Here is a 19797-nt window from a genome sequence, read left to right as displayed (position 1 = left end):
TTGAATTGACATATTTGGGGTGGGGTGGGGGGGAACCTATCTGTTATTTGCTGAAAAACCCACAGTGAAAGTATCGCCTTGCGTCACGGAACTATGTTGAAGTGAGTTGAGGACATTTATTTTGCGGCCATCTTGTGGTATCTGCAGGCATTTACTCCGAGATCATTCGCCGTTCGTGAGGGTTCACTGAACAGCGAGATTCGCTCAGATGATGCGCTTGAGGAATCCAGATCTCGGGTCAGTAAAGCCGACCGTCCAAGTTTTCTATGCAGTTTGCGTTTTCTCTGTGACTCTTAAGATGAAGCCGTTTTTAGATGCCAGAGTTGTGATGTCGAAAAAGAATTGATCCTAATGACCCAACTGCGAGCTCGGCCTCGGTCGTCATTCTTCTGCATCCTTTGCAGCCTCCTTGGTAAACCGCAACAGCATTTGGGGTCGCAATGAGGTCGTTTGTGACGGCGTTGAATGTACATTTACAGTCAATTTGACCACCTGACCACCTGTCATAAAATCGAGAGAGAAGAGACTGTCCGGCGTTGGGAATTATTTTATTACAGACCATTTCAATTTCAGTGAGCCGCCGGTGTTTTACATTTGCCAACGCAAATGAGGACTTTTAAACTGAACCCAAATTGGCTTGTCTGACTAGTCAAACATAAATCTATAGCATAACAAGCACACATTTTCAAGAATGCAAGTCAATAATAGACGTCACATTTGAAAATAATACAATCTAGATTTGATCATTAAAAAATACAGTTTCTGAACACTTGTACATTAACCATTACAGAGCATTTTGTCTTGTTTTATTTACAATTTGCTTAGGACCACTTTTGTTGATTTCGGACCTTCTTTACTTGAGGTGGTGGTCGAATAAAGAAATGTGCTAAAACTGAGATGGAGGGGATGCGCCATCTGCTGGTCAGGTTTGTCCGTACAGCAAGAAGGCTGACGACTGCGTTTTCAGTGTTTCCAGTCCGACACTTGAACTGCTCTGCTGCATTGATGTCAATGTTTAAATGCGTCACGTTTGTATGACGTAAACGTATCCGTCAAAATGAAATGTTTGGGGAATGCCCTCAGTCATGACTTTTTAATTTCTGTATTTCACAAGAGCTTCATTTACAAATTGCTCAGCAGTTGAAAAAGTAATGTTGTACATTTCGTAAAAAAAACAACAACAAGAAAAAGAACCAGATGCTCTTGTGTAGGGAAAATCAAGACAAACAAAAAAACCAGTAAGAGGTACATGCTTGTGCAAAGATCAGACCAAAGTATGGACAGCAGCGTTACGAACTCACAACTTAGCAAAGGTCAACTGTCATTTCATCAGTAATGATAATAAACCGCTCATGTGACACACTGATTGATGATGTGGAGGCTTTCTTTGAACAAACGCGGTCAGCGGTCTGACGCCGAGAAGTCAGACGCCGGCGACGTCACTTCCGAGCTCGAGGCTCGGCGTGGGCCCGCAGAAGGGCCGCCGTGTCACCGTGGGACCCTTGCGTGGCCATCGACAGCGCGGTGCGGCCGCTCTAAAAGGAAAGAAAAGCTTTGGAACATATTCGCCGTAGGTGAGGTGGGCGTGGGCGCCTCGCATTGTTTTGTCACATTTGATAAGCAATGTCGAAATATGGTCAAAAATGCAGGCGGGAGCTCCGCTCAAAGTCTTCCCGTCGATTCCGAACACTTTGTCGAAGGTAAGCTTGGGAGCTGGTTAACTTTAGAAAGCACCTTATAGCATTGACGTATTCAATCCATATCTCAAATCATCTTCGGCTACTGAAATGAGTGGAAATGCCATGAATCCATTCCAGCCCCTAAATTGGGATGTGTTTTTTTATACTTTGTAAAAACATAAATACATACATCATTAAATACAATGAAAGTATAAAATATAAAGAGTTTGTATCACACTTTGTCATTCATTCATTCATTTTTGTATGTTTAAGATTGGTATTTAAAAACTCCTCTTCTTCATGCTGTTGATATTTTGACACGATGAGAAAAACGGATCAACGGGATGATGTCAGAGGAAAGTGGCCAATGAGCTTGGAGTTTCGTGGAAAGTCATCGGCAGAGAGACCGGAAGAGTCACAGAAAGGCACAGCGGCGGATGCCGACGGACGCATATCGATCGATTCGTTGATCCGACCCGTTGTAAATTTTGCCATTCAACTCCAGGTCAACTTGCGTTCACTTGTAAAGTTTATGGTGCGTTTTAGCTCCGTTGGGAAATTTCACTCGAATTTCCCGATTTCCCGAGTCGTGTTTGTTCCGTTGTATACTTCTGTTTGCAAAGTGCACAACACGATTTATAAAAGCTTTTTGTTTGGTGCAGGGGAACACCTCGACCGTATTTTTATTCCAAAAGGCCCGAGGTGGCAAACTGGTGGCCCGGGGGCCAGATCCGGCCCGCCACATCATTTTATGTGGCCCGCGAAAACAAATCCAAATTGCTCATTGTGTTCTGGTCTAATAGCATGGAGATATTTGCAACGATTGTTTTGTAATGTAGTTGTTGAAAAACATGTTTTTATAGACTTCTGATTTCTAAACTGATTGTTCATCAATGTGTTGTGTGTACTGTATGTAAATACAGTATATGAGTTAATCCTTCATTTCTATGGGTTCACAGTCGTAGCGGCCCTCCGATGGAAGTCATAACTGCGATGTGGCCCGTGACAAAAATGAGTTTGCCACCCCTGGTTGAGCAGCGTCACCTGATCGGTCAGCGTCAGATGGCACTGGGTCCTCTCCAGCAGCAGCCTTGCGATGTGCGCGTAGCCTCTCTGGGACGCGAACATGAGGGCGCTGGTTCCCTGAGCGTCCTGGATGTTGGCGTCTGCGCCGCAGCTCAGCAGCAGGCCCACCATCGCCGCTCGCCCGTGCCTCACAGCCAAGTGCAACGCCGTCTGGCCCGTCTGCGGCATGGCAAGATGCCTTGAGTTAGCAAAGGATTTCTCTTCGACCTGCCTCTTGAATGTCGATTTGACAAGCCTCACAAATGATTTCTTTGATTTGGACTGACAGACGAGTGACCCACGACGGCTTCGGTCACCCTTCGGTCAAAAAGTACGCAGCGAACATGGGATACGTTCCCACGTTTTAGCACATTGTACATGCGTTTGAACCCGAGTAAAGCGCAAACGTCAAATGTATTGAAATACGGTACAGTATTGATAAGGGCTGTGCGATGGCGGTATTGCGCAAGATATGGCGTTCCGTAGCCGGTTATTGTTATTGTCGAGACCGACGGAAATGAATTGTTCTTAATACAACGGCTGTGTAATTCCGTCCTTCCGGGAGTTTTATCTTCTCCTGAACGGTCGGAATCTTCGGCCCGCTCCCGAAAACCTTTGAAGGTGCGGGACGCTTGGGGGCCGTCCGTGATGTTACCAGCAGCCAATCAGACCCCGAGACAAAGAAAATCCCACTTGAATGATTGCTTCATTGCGTTTCCTTTCAATCAATCTTTATGTTTTCACGACTTTGCAGAAAAGGTTTAAAACGTGATATAGCAGCAACGGACAAAGTCGATACAGTCCAAACAAAATCTGTGAAATAGCAGGGGAACATATATTGAACATGATTTTGATTCGAGTCTTCCCACTACAGCTAAGTGACGCTTCAAAATAAATCATGGGGCTAATATGAACTGACGTTCCCAAAACTGGCATGTTAGCTTGTGGAGAGCCGAAATTGTGAATGGCGCCGTTGGACTGGCGACAAGTTCGGAGAGCACCTCGCCTCTCGCCCCAAGTCAGCTGGCATAGTTCGCAGCTCCGCGGTGAGCTTCGTGAGGCTCTAGAAAACGTCAAGCTGGCTCGTCTGTCGCTGACCGCTGATGAGTCCCAAGTTTCTTTTGCCCGAAATTGCCAATTTAGAATCCAAATGGACGAGCGGCCCGCAGCTCACGTTTGCATGTGAACAGCTTTTCTGTTATTCCTTAGAAATGATGCAAAGGCCAATCAGAGAGCATTTGCAATGTCGCTTTACCTGGGTGGACCGGACGTTAATGTTCCCAAGCTCCATCAGCCTGCGGACCACTCCCATGTCGCCGGGGTTGTCGGGGGCCGTGAGCGAGGCCAGCATGGCACTTGTGTAACCCGCTTTGTTCTGGAAGTTAACGTCGCTTACTCCTGAATGGCAGGGAGATGGATTTTTTCATTGTCTGTCTGTCATTGTTCCTTCCTCTGAATTACAACCCCAATTCCAATGCAGTTGGGACGTTGTGTTCAACATAAATCAAAACAAATATACGTGTCCCCAATTGAAAAGGCGCGGCGCATTGTGAAGCGTAAAATACGACAGCGGAGACCCCGGACTGTTGAACAGCTGAAGCTGTACATCGAGCGAGAATGGGAAAGAATTCCACCTACAAAGCTTCAACAATTCGTGTCCTCAGTTCCCAAAGGTTTATTGAATGTTGTTCAAAGACGAGGTGAAGTAACACAGTGGTAAACATGACTCTGTCCCAGCTCAGTCATTGTAGTCTGTTTTTATTTATGTTTGTAACGTCCCAACTTCATTGGAATTGGGGTTGTAAAAGGATCTGTTGTACCTGTGTCTAGCAGCAGACTGACAATACTGTACTTGCAGTGGGAAACACTGTAATGGAGGACCGTGTTGCCGTTATCATCGGCCAGGTTGACGAGGAAGGCCAGCAGCGAAGGTGTTGCCTTTTTCACCTCCCGCAAGTACACGCCGACTTTACTGGCCACCGAATTCTCCTCTGCCGCCGCACTGAACCAGTCCTGGAAAAGCACGACGAGGGCCTTCCTCTGCAACCAAAAACCGGGAAACCCAAGATGACAAGCAGTTGATTTGCGTGTGAGCACTTACGGATTACAAGCGTACGCACCGTGTCATCGGTGGGGTTCTCGATGTTGTCCATGTGATCATTGAGGAAGTGACAAGCTGCCATAAAGTCGGCACTTACTGTCATGCTTTCAAAAAAAAAAAGAAGTAGAACAGACAAAATGGGAGATAAAAGGGCCAAACGAACGAGAAAGACGAAAGGCTTAGCGCGCTGGCCCTCTGACCTGTCTCGACTTGTTCCGGAGGCGGCGTCCCCCTCCATCTGTTTCGCAATCTCGGCCATTTCCGCTGCGGCGCCGCCTTCGACAGATGCCCGCCCTCCATCTGCTCCTTGCGATATCATTCGCCTCCTTCCATCTTGGGCCTCCGCCTGGCTTGCGGCCATCTCCCGAGGAGGCCCGCTACCGCTCTCCTCTCGCTCTGAACTACCCGCCGTCTGCGGCGCGCAGTCCCGCCCAATCGGATTGTCACGAGCAGTTGTTTTGCACCTGGAAAATGTATGTCAATGATAAAGGGCATGAAATTGAAGGAATACGCTGAACTGACTTGGCAATTTCATCGACACAAATGTCTTGAATAATACTTGTGTTGGCTTAAGCCCATTCAAATGAAAGTTTTCTTCTGTGGATGCGCAACATTTTGAAAGGATACATTTGTATAAACTGGTTTACCCGCTAAAATAAAAAAACAGATTCTGTTATAGATGATTGGCTAACCCTTTTTCAGCAGCTTTGACGGTCCAAGCGCTGCTGTCGGTCGTCATGTCGCATCCCCCACCTACAAATCAAGTATATGGCGATGAAGAATCATATATATAAGAATCATATTTCCCCACATTTGTTTAAGATCGTCAAACACAAACATAAACATATGTCAACATAAAATGCTGAAAAGCATCACTAGCCACAGCTTACAATAGTTTTTTCCAAATCACCATTCAAAATCTCGACTTTATGTTTACTTGGGTTATCTTTGACTGATATTTACATTTGTTTGATGAGCTCAAACATTAAAGTAGGGAAACTATGCAAACAAATAATCGATATATTTTTGGAGAAGGGAGGCCAATATAATATTATAACACAATTCATGAAATGCTCTCATCAACCAATTCCCCAAGAAAAGGGAAAAGTGCATTTGAATGCTGAGGAATAAGAAATCCTGAGTGGTAGACGTTGCTGTAAATTCTACGTCAAATACCTTACAGCAAAATGATTTGACGAGTAATGAACAACAGTTCCCAGTGCATCATGGTATTTGGGTTGATGTTACTTTCTTTCAAATGCAGCAGAATTGCATTGCGCCGTCAAATGTTGAACTGTTGCCGTCGCGTTCGTGAACAATAAGGATTCACGTAACATTGATCATGTGCGTTTATGTTACCCGCAGTTGATTGAGAAACTCTGCCGTTACATGTATGTCGCACTTTTGGTTTTTCCTTTCTGTATGCGATAGAGTGACATCGCGGTCATGCGAAGTGAAGCTAAAATGAGCGTTAGCTGGCCTACTTGTTCTGCAAGCCGCAAGAGCTCCTGTTAGCATCAGCGCCGCAATGAATAGAAACATTGATTTGACACCGTTGCCAGTAAATGACTGTAACTCGAGTTTGCACTCACTTGCACTTTGAAGTTACTGTTAAAACCCCGATGAAATGTTTAGCAATGCATCAGAACCATATCAATAAGCTCCTAAAACCTGACTTTACTCTCGAAATTCTAATCTCAAAGTGTTGAAATAGCAAAATGTTAGTCATTTACGCACGAATTACTGCAGCGACGCACGCATGTATGATCATAAACGTGTGGTTCCTGTGGGCTCCTGACAATACCTGCACCTCGTATCGCGTAGCGCGAGCGAAGGACGTCGACGAGTGCCATCATCTCCCGCTGCAGGGCGATAACTTTCGGGCTCAAGCGCTGCGCACCTTTCTCTCGCAAACACGCCCACTGCTCATCCAGGAGTCGCTTGATCTTATTTATGTGGTGGAGCGCCACGGACGGGTCAGTTGAAGAATCTTCAACGTCGTCTCTGATCTGAGCGCTTTCTCCATTTGCGCTGACACTTTTTGAGAGGGCCACGATCTCATCCTCTTCCCGGCGGATCAGCACCCGCTCCGCACGGACCCCCACCGCGGGATTGGCCGTGAGACGTTCCATGCGCTCATCTTTGCTTTCGCTTCCCTTCTGCTGCCGCCTCAGCCGCCCCGCGACCCTCTGAAGGTCCAGCTCCGTCCCGTGGAGCTTCTGCTCCAGCATCGCGACCTTAGCTTGGAGCGACGTCACCGTCAGCAGCTCATCCAGGTCCGTGCTCGCCCTCCACCCGTGCGTAGGATTCCGATCTTGGCGACATCCTTCGTGCCGTGACCTTTTATTGTCGTAGTGGGCGGAGGTCCCATTCAGGGAGAGCGGTGGAATATGTGAACGCAGCGTTTCTTTTCCCTCCTGCAGCAGGCAGATCTGCGCTCTGAGGTCTGGAATGACCCGTACTTCCCTCTCCAGCTCCTCCACATGTTCCAAGGCATCTCGTAGGCGTTTCAACAGGCCTGAGCAATGCTGGCTGTGAGGACTGTCGGCGCCGTCAAAGATGTCTTCGCAAGACTTGTTTCGGTCTTCAAGATGACCCCTTGAGCTTCGGAGGCTTCCGGCCTCCTCCGTTGTCTCCAGTCCTTGTCTCAAAAGCACCGTCAGGGGCAGACTGGAGGCTCGGAGGAAATGAGGTCGGATGCGCTCACCCAGGGGCTGCTCGTCAAACGCTCGGATTTTGGCCTCGATTTCTGCTCGGCCTCTCGGAGAAACGGAGCCGCAGCGGTGCTCGTCAGACAGTCGAGACCTGGGTCCGAGCGCTCCGGTCGATCCCCAAGGGCCGGCGCGGCAGCCGCACCCGGAGGGCTCGAGGTGCCGAGGAAGCGTGCTCGGCCGAGGGCCTTTGCCGTGGCGCCGGATAGCGATTCTTTTGATGGTTTTCCCTTTCTCAATGTCGTCGACATATTTCAGGAAGTCCAAGTCTAGACAAAAACCGTACGGGGTTTCCACTGAGTATGGAAGTGTGCCACTCTCTGAAGCCTTGCTTGGTTGCATTTTCCCTGGAAACATTCAAAAGGCATTTTTAGCTATCAGTTAACATAACCGGATTAACCTTATATTAAAACTCACACGGCGACCCGAGACTGATTATGCGCATTCATTTATTTACATTGTTTTGGGTTCTTTTTTCCCTCTATCTTCTCTATTTTCTTTCCTTATTTTTTGTTATTAGCGATAGCATAAGCAGCATTATTACAATTGACATCATGATCTTGCCATCCCTCAGCTGTTCGTTTCATGATCACTGCATTTGTTTCACAAGTAAGAAATGAGCGACGTCTTTCCATCATTTTGCTGGGCTTGTTGTCACATTATCTGTCGGCGTCGTCTGTCAAAAAAAATGTCAACATTGAAATCGAAAACAGCACGTTCAAAGAAGTGCCTGAGCCATTTTACAAGCAAAGGCAATTATTATGTGGTTGTCTCAGAATGAACGAAGAGTGAACGAATAATCGGATCGTGACTATATTCGTGCGTTGTGGGTATTTTGCCGCTGGCCGTCGCTTGAGGTTGAGCTGTGGAAGTTTTGGTGAGACAGCTCTTGACGCTATTTTAGCTTCGTGCACAAAAGCCAAACAATTGCACTGAATTGCTTTCCCTCTTGGTCCGTCACGTTTTCTGGGAGATGTGCGTCTGCTGCTTTTGCTCCCGCACTCTGATTCATTTCTTCCATGCGCGCGGACGGCTGTTACTGTGCTGTGGCGTTTCTGATCTTCACTTGATTACTACCCTGCCATCCAGGACGAACGATGAGAAAAACAAACTCCATTTTTTTTTTTTAGCCTCGCAGCTATGACCAGCAGAAGAAGAAGAAAAAAACGCCTTATGTTTTCCCACCATAAGCATACGTCGGCAAGCTGCGGCTGTGTGTCAAAACAACAACAACAAATATGGACTTAGCTGACATATTTCAAAATATCCTTGAATGCCCAACCCTATCAATGTGGCATCCAATTTGGAATGGTACTGTGTGTCCCGCTCTTGAACTCAACAAATAAGTGAGCCTGCACAGCATCTGCTTCTTACACTTAAATATAGTCGTACATTTCCAAAGAAACAATATCGCATCTGGGTTAGGAATCTCCCAAGAGTCATCGCCCAACGAGTTTCCCATTACAGGGGCACGACTCTCATTTTCTATGCTTGGACATGTTGGTCCACCTCCACCGGAAAACAAAACAAAAACAAACAAACAAAAACAACAGCACAAGAAAGGAGCATAAAATCGTCACTTTACCCCATCGAGGCCCCAGAAAACATTACTACTGCCTCTGTGTAGCCAAAGTTAAATATCAAGAGTGAGTTTTGCGAGAGTGAGAGTGAGTGGCTTTTCCAAACCAGAGCTTTCCTGGTATTTCGTGGAAATGCATCATTTTAGACTTTACGGGAATACTACGGGAGTGTTTTCTCACTTTTTTGGGGTTTGTTGTTTTTGTCACCGTGTGCCTTCTTCGACACATCTTTGCATCGACGTTCATTCAGTCGTGACCAAACCCACAAATGATCTACAGCGTTGACAGAAACAATATAATATTTCAAAGCTATAAACCCAAATCTTTGACTGAGGTACTATTTTGCAATCATAATTATGCAATTGTTCATCATTTGGTTGGTGGTGGAAGAACAGCTGGCAACAGAAAGTGGAATTTGCTGCTGCTGTTGTTGTTGTTGTTGTTGTTGTTCGCATCAAACTAAAAGGGTCGCCCTGTTGACCTAGCAATTATCCTTTTTCAGGACACTCAAAGTTCCGGGGGCAGTAATGATCATTTTGATCGCTACATTTTGTTATATTATTATCATTATTATTGTATTTGTTTTAGATTGCTAAAGTTCTCGAGGAATGCGTGTGTTTGAAGAACACTATTTTCAAGAATAATTGGTTTTAATAACACAATAGTTACAGTCGAACAAATGGCATAGCTGTTATATTCTTCTTTCGAACAAAAGATCAGTTGAGACGGAATCAACAGCGCCTCTGTTGGTCACAGTCCATAGTGCAGCCTATTTTCCCTCAGCAAATCACTCAACAAAACATTTTCTTAATTGAGTATACTCACCGCTACGAGGAACAGCACTGGAAGCTTTTCTTCATGGAAATAATGTGTTTACATTGGCTGCTTGTCAAGCTAACGCAAGGTATCAAAGTTTACTCTTGGACCTGTTGATCTGATTGGCTCGTAAAAGATCTGGCAGAAACAACGTTTGTCCGATTATTATCCATATCCATATTGTTACGCGTCTGGGTATTTTCAGCCAGTTTCTATCATGGGTGATGGATTTGTGAAGTAAACCTTCGGTTGTGTCAGGTTACCTCCACGTAAGACCAAAAACATTAGCTAGACGATTAGCATAGTCCTGAACGTATGTATATATTTCAAAACATTACCTCTGCCCTGTCCATGATCTTCTTTTCCATCTGTGCTATAGTTTGCCTTCTTGTTTTTTATGATCTTTGTTCTCTTCCTAGAAATTCCTTCCTTTCCGGGACCTTTTGGCTGTACATTCAGCACTTTTCCAGACTGTAACTGGAAGAGATTTACTGTAGATACTCAAAGCGGCGGTTTGGCTCCATTTGGCCTTGAAAACTCACATTTTTTGGGTGCTTTTACTGTCTTGTTTTCAGCCTGTAGCCAATGCTATCGTGTCGGAATTGCGGACTGTCCTGTCATCGCGCCCTAGTGCTATCCGACAGCAACAGAGTAACTGATGTGCTGCGAAATCCAAGCAGCATTGTGCAATATGCGCAGACAAAGCTCCTAGCCTGGAACAGCTGCCAGAGTCTCGCGCATGAGGGAGCGCCACGCTATCGTCACAGTGAAAGGTTAAACGTGTGCAGCTTTGCGTGTGTGATGACTTTCGACATACATCATGATATAGTGTTACGGTATGTGTCGCCGTGTAACCATTTTCCTGAAAGTATGTCAAACATTTGGTCAGCCTACATTTAGAGCAACAATTGGTTGGAGAGAAAACATTCAAGGTGACCATACGGCATCCCAGGTATGAAAAACTAATGAACGAATACAGTCGAAACTTACCTTAAAACCAATGCCCGTCACTTTTTCTTCTCTGTTCCTCGCTGGGGAAAGAAGTGCCCAATTTGCCCTCAGCGCTGTGCACTCTGGGTGCGTGCGTGTGCTTGTGCGTGTGTCCCGTGCTGTCAGCGAGAGCGACATGCCAGGGCCGTTTGATAAATGCCAATGTGCACGCAGCCTCCGCCGTAACACAAGCGGGGTTCGCTTCTGTGCAAAACCAGAGCGGAGAAGCAGGGAGGAGCTTGCGCGCATGCCTCCCGATTACGCGGCCTCCGCGAAGAAACATTCTCGCCGTCGACTCGAGAGGGAGTTTGCTCAGAAAGCCAGCTGACATTATGTGACAAGACGGGGCATTTACTCGGGTGTGGTGTGGAAGAAATGTCGGCCACAGTAACCTACGGGTTGAAGAGAATGTGTAACTCTAGCCATTGCGATGGGACGTATGTCAAGTCAACAGAAGGGCGAGCGAGGGGCTCGGTGCCACTCTCTCAGGGCGTGGCTTTCATTCTTCGTGGATCCTCTGACCACCGTCATGCCAGGAGCAAAGAATATCTTCTGCTCTTCATAAGCGCACGCACAATAGTAGTATGAGCAAAAATAGCCTTTTGGCCTCCTAAGCGCTGTGTTCACTGTTCAATATCCAAGGACAAAATTGCCTCGATTTCACATTTCGGGGGATGTTTTGGCGGTCCTCGTAGTTTGTTGAAGATTTTCAACTTTTACGACGGACCGCCGTCAAATCCTCTCTGTCAGGTTTTGTCCGTTTTGTGTGAAGAGTTCAACATTTCGCTGTGATTTAGTCACTCTAACTTTGCACTATTTTTGTGGCTCTTTTCTTTTTGTCTGCTGGTTGTTCTTTCCGAGGGCAGCGCGGTGGTCTAGTGGTTAGCACAATCTCGGCTCCGGCATTCCTGTGTGGACTTTGCATGTTTCCCCCATGCCTGCGTGGCTTTTCTCTGGGAACTCTGGCTTCCTCCCACATTCCAAAAAGTTAAGTTAAGTGAATGTGAACGGTCATTTGTGGTTTTTTGTGTCATTTGGGCCTGAGATTGGCTGGAAAGTAGTCCAGGGCAGAACCTACCACTCGCCCAAATTCAGCAGACATAAATTCCAGTTCGCCCGACACCCCAATGAGGACAAGCAAAATAGAAAATGGATGGATGCATGTTCTTTCTGACTCATAAAGTAAAGTGAGTGTTATTTTATTGATCTTGTCAGTTGTGCGAGGGGGAGTCTTGATTGGTTTCTTTGTGTACCCTGCACGGCCCGCAGTGAATACACCTGAGCCTAACTTGAGTCTAACTCCAGAATATGAGCTTCTGAAGAAGCTGCTACCCTGCTTTGTCCCCCACTGAGGGATGGAAAAGGCATCAGTAAGCATTAGCAAGAAAAAGAAAAACAACTCATTTTCCATTACACAGGCAGACGACTGACTCCATGAGGGATTGTGGTTCACAGTGGAAGGAGCGCTAAGGGGAGGTGAACTGCCTTTATAGCTTTGACAGACTACACATGCTGGAGAAAGCTTGGCTGACAGGCAACAATATTAGTCAGTGGCAATTTCCCAAAAAAAAGATTTGGAGTTGGTTAAAACACATACTGTTTTTAGATTCATCTAGAGTGTTTTTTTTTTTTTTGGGGGGGGGGGGGGGAATGACTGAATTATTAACTTAGATATTTTTTTTGTCAAAGCAGTGAAAGCTTGCCAGCTGTCAGATATGAATTTTCCTCTGATTGAAGTCTTCCAGGGGAAGTTGCCTCTTTCTTGGTGGAACGTGTACTTCGAGGAAAGTTGAGGTACTTTTGAGTGTGACTTTACAAGCAATGAACACAATGTGATGTTTTTAGGATGTTTAGTTTTCACCTGAGGGTTTTATCATTTAACACATTCACTGCCATTGACGGCTTTAGAAGTCAAATATCCATGTTAACTGGGAAGGCTGGCAGTGAATGAGTTAACCTTTCCTTAATATTTTTTCATTCATTCGATTTAAAAGCAGAGCCCTTTTAAGAGTCCTATTGCGTCAAACTTTTGATGTGTGTTATGTAATGGTGGCTTGTGGCGAGAGGCGTGACACGTTGCGCTGTTGCTGCATTGGTCAAGATAAAGAGTATTTACATGTGACGGTGACCTATGGATCAAGACCGTCCCTTTAAACAAGATACAGGGCCTTAGACTCTGGACAGACCCCCTGATAGGCAAAATCACATAAACAAGTTTGAATCCTTAAATCTTGATGTCCAATGTATATCGTACGTTGAAGGAGTAAAATTAGAAGAGTTTCGTCAACAGTTTCAATTGGTCAGTATGACTCGACATCATTTCATAGCATAGTTATCTTTTACATTCTGAATTTATGTTTTGGATCCTATTCATTATTGTCGTATCTTCTGAGTGTATATTTAGTTTATTATAGAAACAGATGTTTTTGCTGTGGCAGTAGGTTTCGGGATCTATATTTCTTTTAGAACGCATCTATCTGATCTGAACAACAGATGACTGGCTCTTGGTGTTGTAAATGGTTAGCTGAGGCTTCAGCATGTGTCAGTGCGCTCTATCAGGCTGACCCAGACGACTTCCGCGCGCTGCAAATGAAACAAGCTTTTTAACTGATTTGGGGCATTTGTTTAGCTTTTTGTGGATGAGCTGTCATCCACTGCCGGTGCCCGCAAGCCCGCAACAGACAAGCACCGGATAGTAAATTGATGTTTTGAAATTCAAAGATTTGGTGAGAATCTGAATCAAAAGGTTTGTTTGATATTTTGACAATCTGACATTTTTTCTTCATTGTACTGACTAAAAAAAACAACAACAATATACTGAAATGCAAGACTACAAGATAGATTTTCACCAGTTTGATTTGGATATGAGCGGGAGCTCGGCCAGCTGCCCGTAACTGTTCCTGCTCAAGGACTGCAAAGGTGCCCACACAAAAGTATGTCACTAATGTTGTTTGTTTATTGTGTTCAATCCTGTCATTGGTTTAATGTTCAGAATACATTGTGTACAATGGATGTTGTATACATGACAATGCAAGTCTTACATTTGTCCTTGCTATGTGCAACAGATAGCAACATCAAATATGAACAAACATGAAATGAGGGCGTATGCCCATCTACTTAACCTTCTTTTGAGTTTCTTCCTAGCTTGTCTGCTAGGAAGAAAAAAGTGAAGCATACAGTACATCCACGATAACTGTGTTAAGATTCAAACTACTTTGACGGGCCCCTGGAAAATATATTGAACGAATGTTTGGAGGTGAGGGCAATTGTTAGTGCGGCGGTCCACGTGGGGTTGATACTCACTTAACGTGCCGTTCGCATTTGCCCCGTGACTGACTGATCGATGACCAGATCAGTTGTGTGACCTAAATCGGATGGGCTAAGACTCCAGCCTCTGCCTTGATTCTGAACAAACGTGACGAATGTTTGGAAGAGCAATAATGATAATATACAATATATATATATAAGAATATCATGAACTTGCCCATTTTCTCTGCTTTTGACTTAAACACTCCCATCGGTCCATGAAGTCACATAATGGCAGCTGCCCACCGGAGCCGCCCGGAAAGTGGGCCACTCGCCACTGTACAACCGGCATTTGACTTTGCTGGAATCGGGCCCTGTGGCTGAATTCAGGGCCGTAGCTGTGTAAACAACGAGGGCCTCGTGCAACCCTGCCGCTACCGGAGCGGTTAACATTTAACAGAGAGCCCGTGTTGTCGCCCTTTGTCGATGTCACCCTTCAGACTACACAGGAAGCGTCGCCCGTGATCCTCTTGGTGGTTCGTTTGTCAATCGTGACCAACATTGCATTGCTGAGGATCAAAGAAGTCACTATTGGGGTATTTTTGTGTGGGGAATCATTCTTTTTTTCTTTTTTTTTAAGTGACAGTTGAGTGACAGTCGAGGCACTCTCCTCAGATAACAGCCGCCTCTTTCTTCAGTGTGCCAATGACATTCTCACAGTGACGGTGACGGTGTGTGATGCAATGGAGGGAAATCACATGTGCACACAAATGACGCTTAAGGGTACTTCAATCGTTACCTCGTCAGTATATTGATAGCCTGTCTTTATTTATTTGATCACCCAGGGGGTGTAGCAGTCAAGAGGCCACATTTGAAATAGCTTTCATTTCTTAAATTTCAGTTCATTTCTTACATTTCTGAAATTCAATCATGGATTTATAAAAATAAAGCAGCCACGCAAAACCTAAACTTATACTGTGACCGCAGTGCAGAAGTCAAACTGAGCTGACACTCCGCATTGGCGACTTTAAAAAAAAAAAGTTATCTGTACCGAGTGGAAGCACCTCAAGTCCCGTACTGAAGGCCACATCTCAGAGATGATGATGATGATGATGATGATGACGATTGCAGGATTCCATAAGCAGTTTGGATTCCAAGGGACTCCAAACTGTCCAGGAATTGATCTGATCCGAGTTAATCATTGACATGCTTGTGACAGCGTATAAAGCTCACGATGTTCCCCCTGCGGCTCGTCAGTCAGTCCCAGAAGAGGGAGACGGCCGTCAGCATTAAGATAAGCACAACAACGACATGAAAACAACTCTGTTCTACTTCTTTGTGCTTGCTGCCGCTTGTCTCCCCGTCCTGCGTGGCAAAGCGGAGCAGCCCACCTCCGAGCCCGAAACCCGCTCGCACTTTGCCGCTCTGGATGATGTGCGTCTCCTGGGGACCGGCCTCCTCCAGCTGGGCCAGAGCCTGCGCGAGTTTGTGCACAAGACCAAGGGACAGATCAATGACATCTTCCAAAAGCTCAACATCTTTGACCGTTCATTCTACCAACTCTCTGTGCTGGCCAGTGAAATCAAGGAGGAGGAGGAGGAGCTGAAGAAGACGGCGGTGGTTCTGAAGGCTAACAATGAAGAGATCAAAGGCGTATCTGTTCAAATCAACTCCAAGGTGGACACCATCATGCTGGAGAAGCGTTCTCTGCAGAGCAAGGTGGAAGCCCTGGAGGAGAAGCTGAGAAGTCTGTCTCGGGGACTGTTGACTGGTGACCAAGCGGGAGAGATCAACGGCCTCAGGGTGAATCACCTGGAGTCACGTTCTTTCTGTCGGGAACTTCATAACACTCACTCGTTTTATCACCTTTTGTGGAATTATGTCAGCAACTAATATCGCTGGCGGCGAGCCGAAACCTCGCATGTGCTAATAAGTGACCCTCTGGCACGAAAGCGATCGGAGGTCGCACGGGCGTGTTTTGACTACGTGATTTTGGGAAAAATAAGTTAAGACCGCTTCCCTGTTGGAGTTGATGTGAATTAATGACCTCAATGCCTTGAAAACAAATGCTTTTATTGAGAGGGTGCAGCGAAATCGCCATGGGAAAAGTCGGACAACGACGAGAAATCAACGACACTAATCGGAAACAAGGCAAAGCACATCAGCAGAGAGCTTGGGGTTCTCTGTAGTCCCGGATTTCATTCAAATGTACGTTGTGGCAGTCCCTCGTGCTGCAAACAAAACATCCTTGTTGCTAGGCTAATGCCAAAACACCTCTTCCGATCTATAAACTTGACAAATGTTACCGGAGTACATTTTTAATGCATTTTCAGAAAATGTATATTCGGTTTCGTGCTGGAGGGTCACATATGGTGAATTTCAGATTTTGTTTCCCAAATCGATACTATTGGTCAGTCACCAGGTGTGAATGTTATTTGTACATATTTTCAAGTAATATAAAGTGTTGCAAATGGCTTGCTGTCTTTGACGAAGCAATGTTAATGACTCAACAAAGAAAAGTGATGCCTTTGGAGACCCAAGGTTCCCACCCAACACCAGCGATATGTTGATTCGTACTAAAATGGAACGAATTAAAAAGCAGTTATGCCCTGTGATTGGCGGCCTGCCCCGGGGTCAACCCTAACCCTTTTGCCCAAAGTCAGCTGCACATCTTTCGAGCTCAACCATAACGCTGACCATGATAAGCAGTTTAACAGGTCTTCACCGACCTCACCACCACCATCAACACCACCACCTTTTTTGTTTTTAACCAGGGAGTGATTAACAGCCAAGAGAAAAGCATCACAGAGCTGTTGAAGGCTGCGAGGGAGCAAAGTGATCAACTCAACGAGCAGAGGATTAAGATCAAGAGTCTGGAACAAAAGGTAGTGGAATATGTTCTTCTATAAAGGGGACTCGTCTTGACCTTCTGTCATTACGGCATTGTGAAGATATCACAAAGACCCTGAGGCGATGTTTGCTTAAGAATTTAACCAAAGGCGGCAATGGCGAAGTAGCCGTCTTTTATCTTTCTATAACAGTATCGTGTTTCAAAAGTATTCACGTGCAATTGTGCAAGCCTGGCACTCATGAACAATGAAAACACTACAATACAATTTGACAGGCCTTTTCTAGTTTGTTTTGGACAGCAGAGTGACGTAGCGGTTAGCACGTCTGCCTCGCAGTCGAGAGATCCTGGGTTCGAATCTTGCGTTGAGCGCTTTTGGTGCAGCTCTTGCATTTTCTCCCAGTGCTTGTGTGGCTTTTCAGCGGGTATGTGGGTGAATGCAGCCGAAGTCAGTTGAGATCGGCTCCGGCTCACCTGAGGACAAGCGTCCATCTGAGAATGGACAGATGGATGGAAGAATTAGTTTGCAAGAAATTATGTAAGATAAGGCATTGTCAGGATTTGGTCCTTGTTTGGTAAAAACATTAGCAGCATTTGTACCCGTGTTAACATTGCTTTTATTATTTTTTTTATCAAACATGCTGGCTTTGGCTTTAGACAAATAAGAAAGCTCGGTTTTATTGAAACTGTCCGAGAGCTTTATTGCTGTGCTTTTAACTGACATTGGGTTCTAAGTGCACCGCATGATTCTGAGACGCGTTTCCAACTATTTGATTTGACTGTTTAGCAATACGAGGGTTAAGCATGAGGACGCACAATGAAAAAATACATTCACATAGAATGTATATTTTATGAAATTACGACCCGAGTGTCAGTGAAAGCTGCCGATTATTTTATTTGTAAAGGCAGATATGTTGGTACTGGTTCTCATTGATCGTGCTGCTGCACATGTACAGTATGTATAATTAGACACTGAGGTGGATGTATTATGTGCATCTAAATTATGATCCAAACAATGTGCCTCAGTTTACAGCTAGTACCTTTGCCCAAGACAAAATTGAAAGGATGCCTGAATCCTTCAACAGCGATCCACCAACACTCAGCACTTATCTGGCCCCCGACTCCGGCAAGAAAACTGCAACCACGGGTAAGATCAGTATCACGGCTGGACGGGAGCGTCGTCGTCGTATTAGAAATGCCATCTGTCAGGCTGTGTGTCTGACCGTGCGCACGATCAAGACTGACACCTCCCAGGCTGAAATCATTCTTTTGTCTGTGAGTGGCGTTCGCCATATCCACGGGGCTTGCTGAACAAACTCATTTCAACCTGGTCTTGCTCCATTTTGAAAAGCTCTCCCATCAGACTGCAGTGAAGTGTTCAACAGAGGTGAGAAAATCAGTGGAGTGTACGCCATCAGACCAGACGGATCGGAGCCCTTCATGGTGTTTTGCGACATGAGTGCAGGTTTGTTTGCGTCTCACTGTGCTACTGAATGATTATTTCAGTTGTTCCACATATACAGACTCACACATAGCCAATTCCGATCGCATTTTTGTCAATGGAAAAAAGGCAGGTTCTCATTTCTTGAGATGGTGAATTTGGGCTTTCAGTTAGCTGTATGCTGTAATCACTCAGCTTATAAAAGAAAAATGACATCATCAAATGTTTCACTCTTTATGTATTGAATCTACATGAAATATGAATTTCTCTCTATTAGTACTTTCTGAATTGAACTTCTGACAGAACTGATTCAGATGCACCTGCACCTGTATAACTACCAGAATGATCTTTTTAAACAATGCAGGAATGATCAAAATAATATATATATATATATATATATATATATATAATATACATTTTTGATATTGACATGTTTGTAGATCATGGGGCAACAGTCATCCAGCGAAGGAAGGACGGCTCTGTCGACTTCCATCAAACTTGGGAAAAATATGAAAACGGATTTGGAGATTTTCACGGTAGGTCAAAGGAAGCAAACTTGATTTCTACGAGATGCATGCAAAAAATATATATATATATAAATTAATAAATAAATAATTGTGTGAGTGAAAGGAAGCTCAAAAAAGGAAACTGGAGGCAAAAAAAGTCTCACTCTGGGGGGAACAAAGTTTTTTGGGGGGGTTTTTGTGGGCGTGGGGTTTGTGAAAGACTTGTTTTTGATGTGTGTGAGAGGTTTTTGGTGTATGTGAAAAGTAAATGTTGTTTTATTTTGCCAATGCTTGATAGATTTTGAAGTCAAGTATGTGCTTGTCAGCCTCTTGCTAATAAATTAATGTTAATCCCCAAAACTTGGAAGTGTTGTGGTCATCTTCATACATTTTAAAGGGATTTTTGAAATTCTGCAGTTGTTTTGTTTGTGTAAAGACGTGTTTGTCAGTGAACAGTCTCGTGTTTCGTCGTCATTTGCGGTCAACCACGGCTCTTCTTCACGCAGGGGAGTTTTGGCTGGGCCTTAGTAAGATTCACTCGCTGGTCGCTCAGGGCAGTTCCGTCCTTCACATCCATCTGGAAGACTGGAACCAGAGCAAACGCTTCATCGAATACACTTTTGACCTGGACGGTCCGGAAAGCAACTACACCCTTCACCTCAAGCTTCTGTCAGGAGATCTGACTGACCCCATGAAGAACCACACAGGCATGATGTTCTCCACTAAGGACAGGGACAATGACAAGAACCGAGACCCCAACTGTGCCCACAACTACACAGGTAAATGACATGTCATCTCTTGAAAAATCAAGGAA

The 19797-nt window shown here is 45.1% G+C and overlaps 2 protein-coding genes across 8 annotated transcripts; one reads left to right on the top strand and one right to left on the bottom strand.

Moving 5' to 3' along the window:
• Window positions 1–531: 531 nt before the first annotated feature.
• LOC133488432 (KN motif and ankyrin repeat domain-containing protein 4-like) lies at window positions 532–11136 on the bottom strand. 4 transcript variants are annotated; one of them, XM_061796260.1, is made up of 9 exons: window positions 10943–11136; window positions 6650–7903; window positions 5538–5598; window positions 5046–5309; window positions 4865–4949; window positions 4565–4784; window positions 4000–4142; window positions 2724–2924; window positions 532–1535 (listed from the first exon to the last, which is right to left on the bottom strand). In XM_061796260.1, the coding sequence occupies exons 2-9, from the start codon at window positions 7896–7898 to the stop codon at window positions 1440–1442; spliced, it is 2319 nt and encodes a 772-aa protein (XP_061652244.1). In that variant the 5' UTR covers window positions 7899–7903; window positions 10943–11136; the 3' UTR covers window positions 532–1439. The 4 variants fall into 4 exon arrangements, with proteins under 4 accessions (XP_061652244.1, XP_061652241.1, XP_061652243.1 ...); XM_061796257.1 differs by having other exon boundaries at window positions 4865–5309; XM_061796259.1 differs by having other exon boundaries at window positions 4865–5309; window positions 6656–7903.
• A 2817-nt stretch (window positions 11137–13953) lies between these two features.
• LOC133488434 (angiopoietin-related protein 3-like) lies at window positions 13954–19528 on the top strand. 4 transcript variants are annotated; one of them, XM_061796262.1, is made up of 6 exons: window positions 13954–15991; window positions 16963–17073; window positions 18063–18311; window positions 18388–18501; window positions 18918–19013; window positions 19490–19528. In XM_061796262.1, exons 1-4 carry the CDS (start codon window positions 15500–15502, stop codon window positions 18493–18495), a joined length of 960 nt encoding a protein of 319 aa, XP_061652246.1. In that variant the 5' UTR covers window positions 13954–15499; the 3' UTR covers window positions 18496–18501; window positions 18918–19013; window positions 19490–19528. The 4 variants fall into 4 exon arrangements, with proteins under 4 accessions (XP_061652246.1, XP_061652248.1, XP_061652249.1 ...); XM_061796264.1 differs by lacking the exon at window positions 19490–19528 and having other exon boundaries at window positions 13955–15991; window positions 18122–18183; window positions 18400–18501; window positions 18918–18939; XM_061796263.1 differs by lacking the exon at window positions 19490–19528 and having other exon boundaries at window positions 13984–15991; window positions 18122–18183; window positions 18918–18964.
• Window positions 19529–19797: the final 269 nt, after the last annotated feature.

The sequence above is a fragment of the Phyllopteryx taeniolatus genome, chromosome 14 (genome assembly GCF_024500385.1).
Source record: "Phyllopteryx taeniolatus isolate TA_2022b chromosome 14, UOR_Ptae_1.2, whole genome shotgun sequence".
NCBI classification, from domain to species: Eukaryota; Metazoa; Chordata; class Actinopteri; order Syngnathiformes; family Syngnathidae; genus Phyllopteryx; species Phyllopteryx taeniolatus.
The sequence above is the reverse complement of the archived record's forward strand: the minus strand, read 5'-3'. Positions and strand labels throughout refer to the sequence as shown.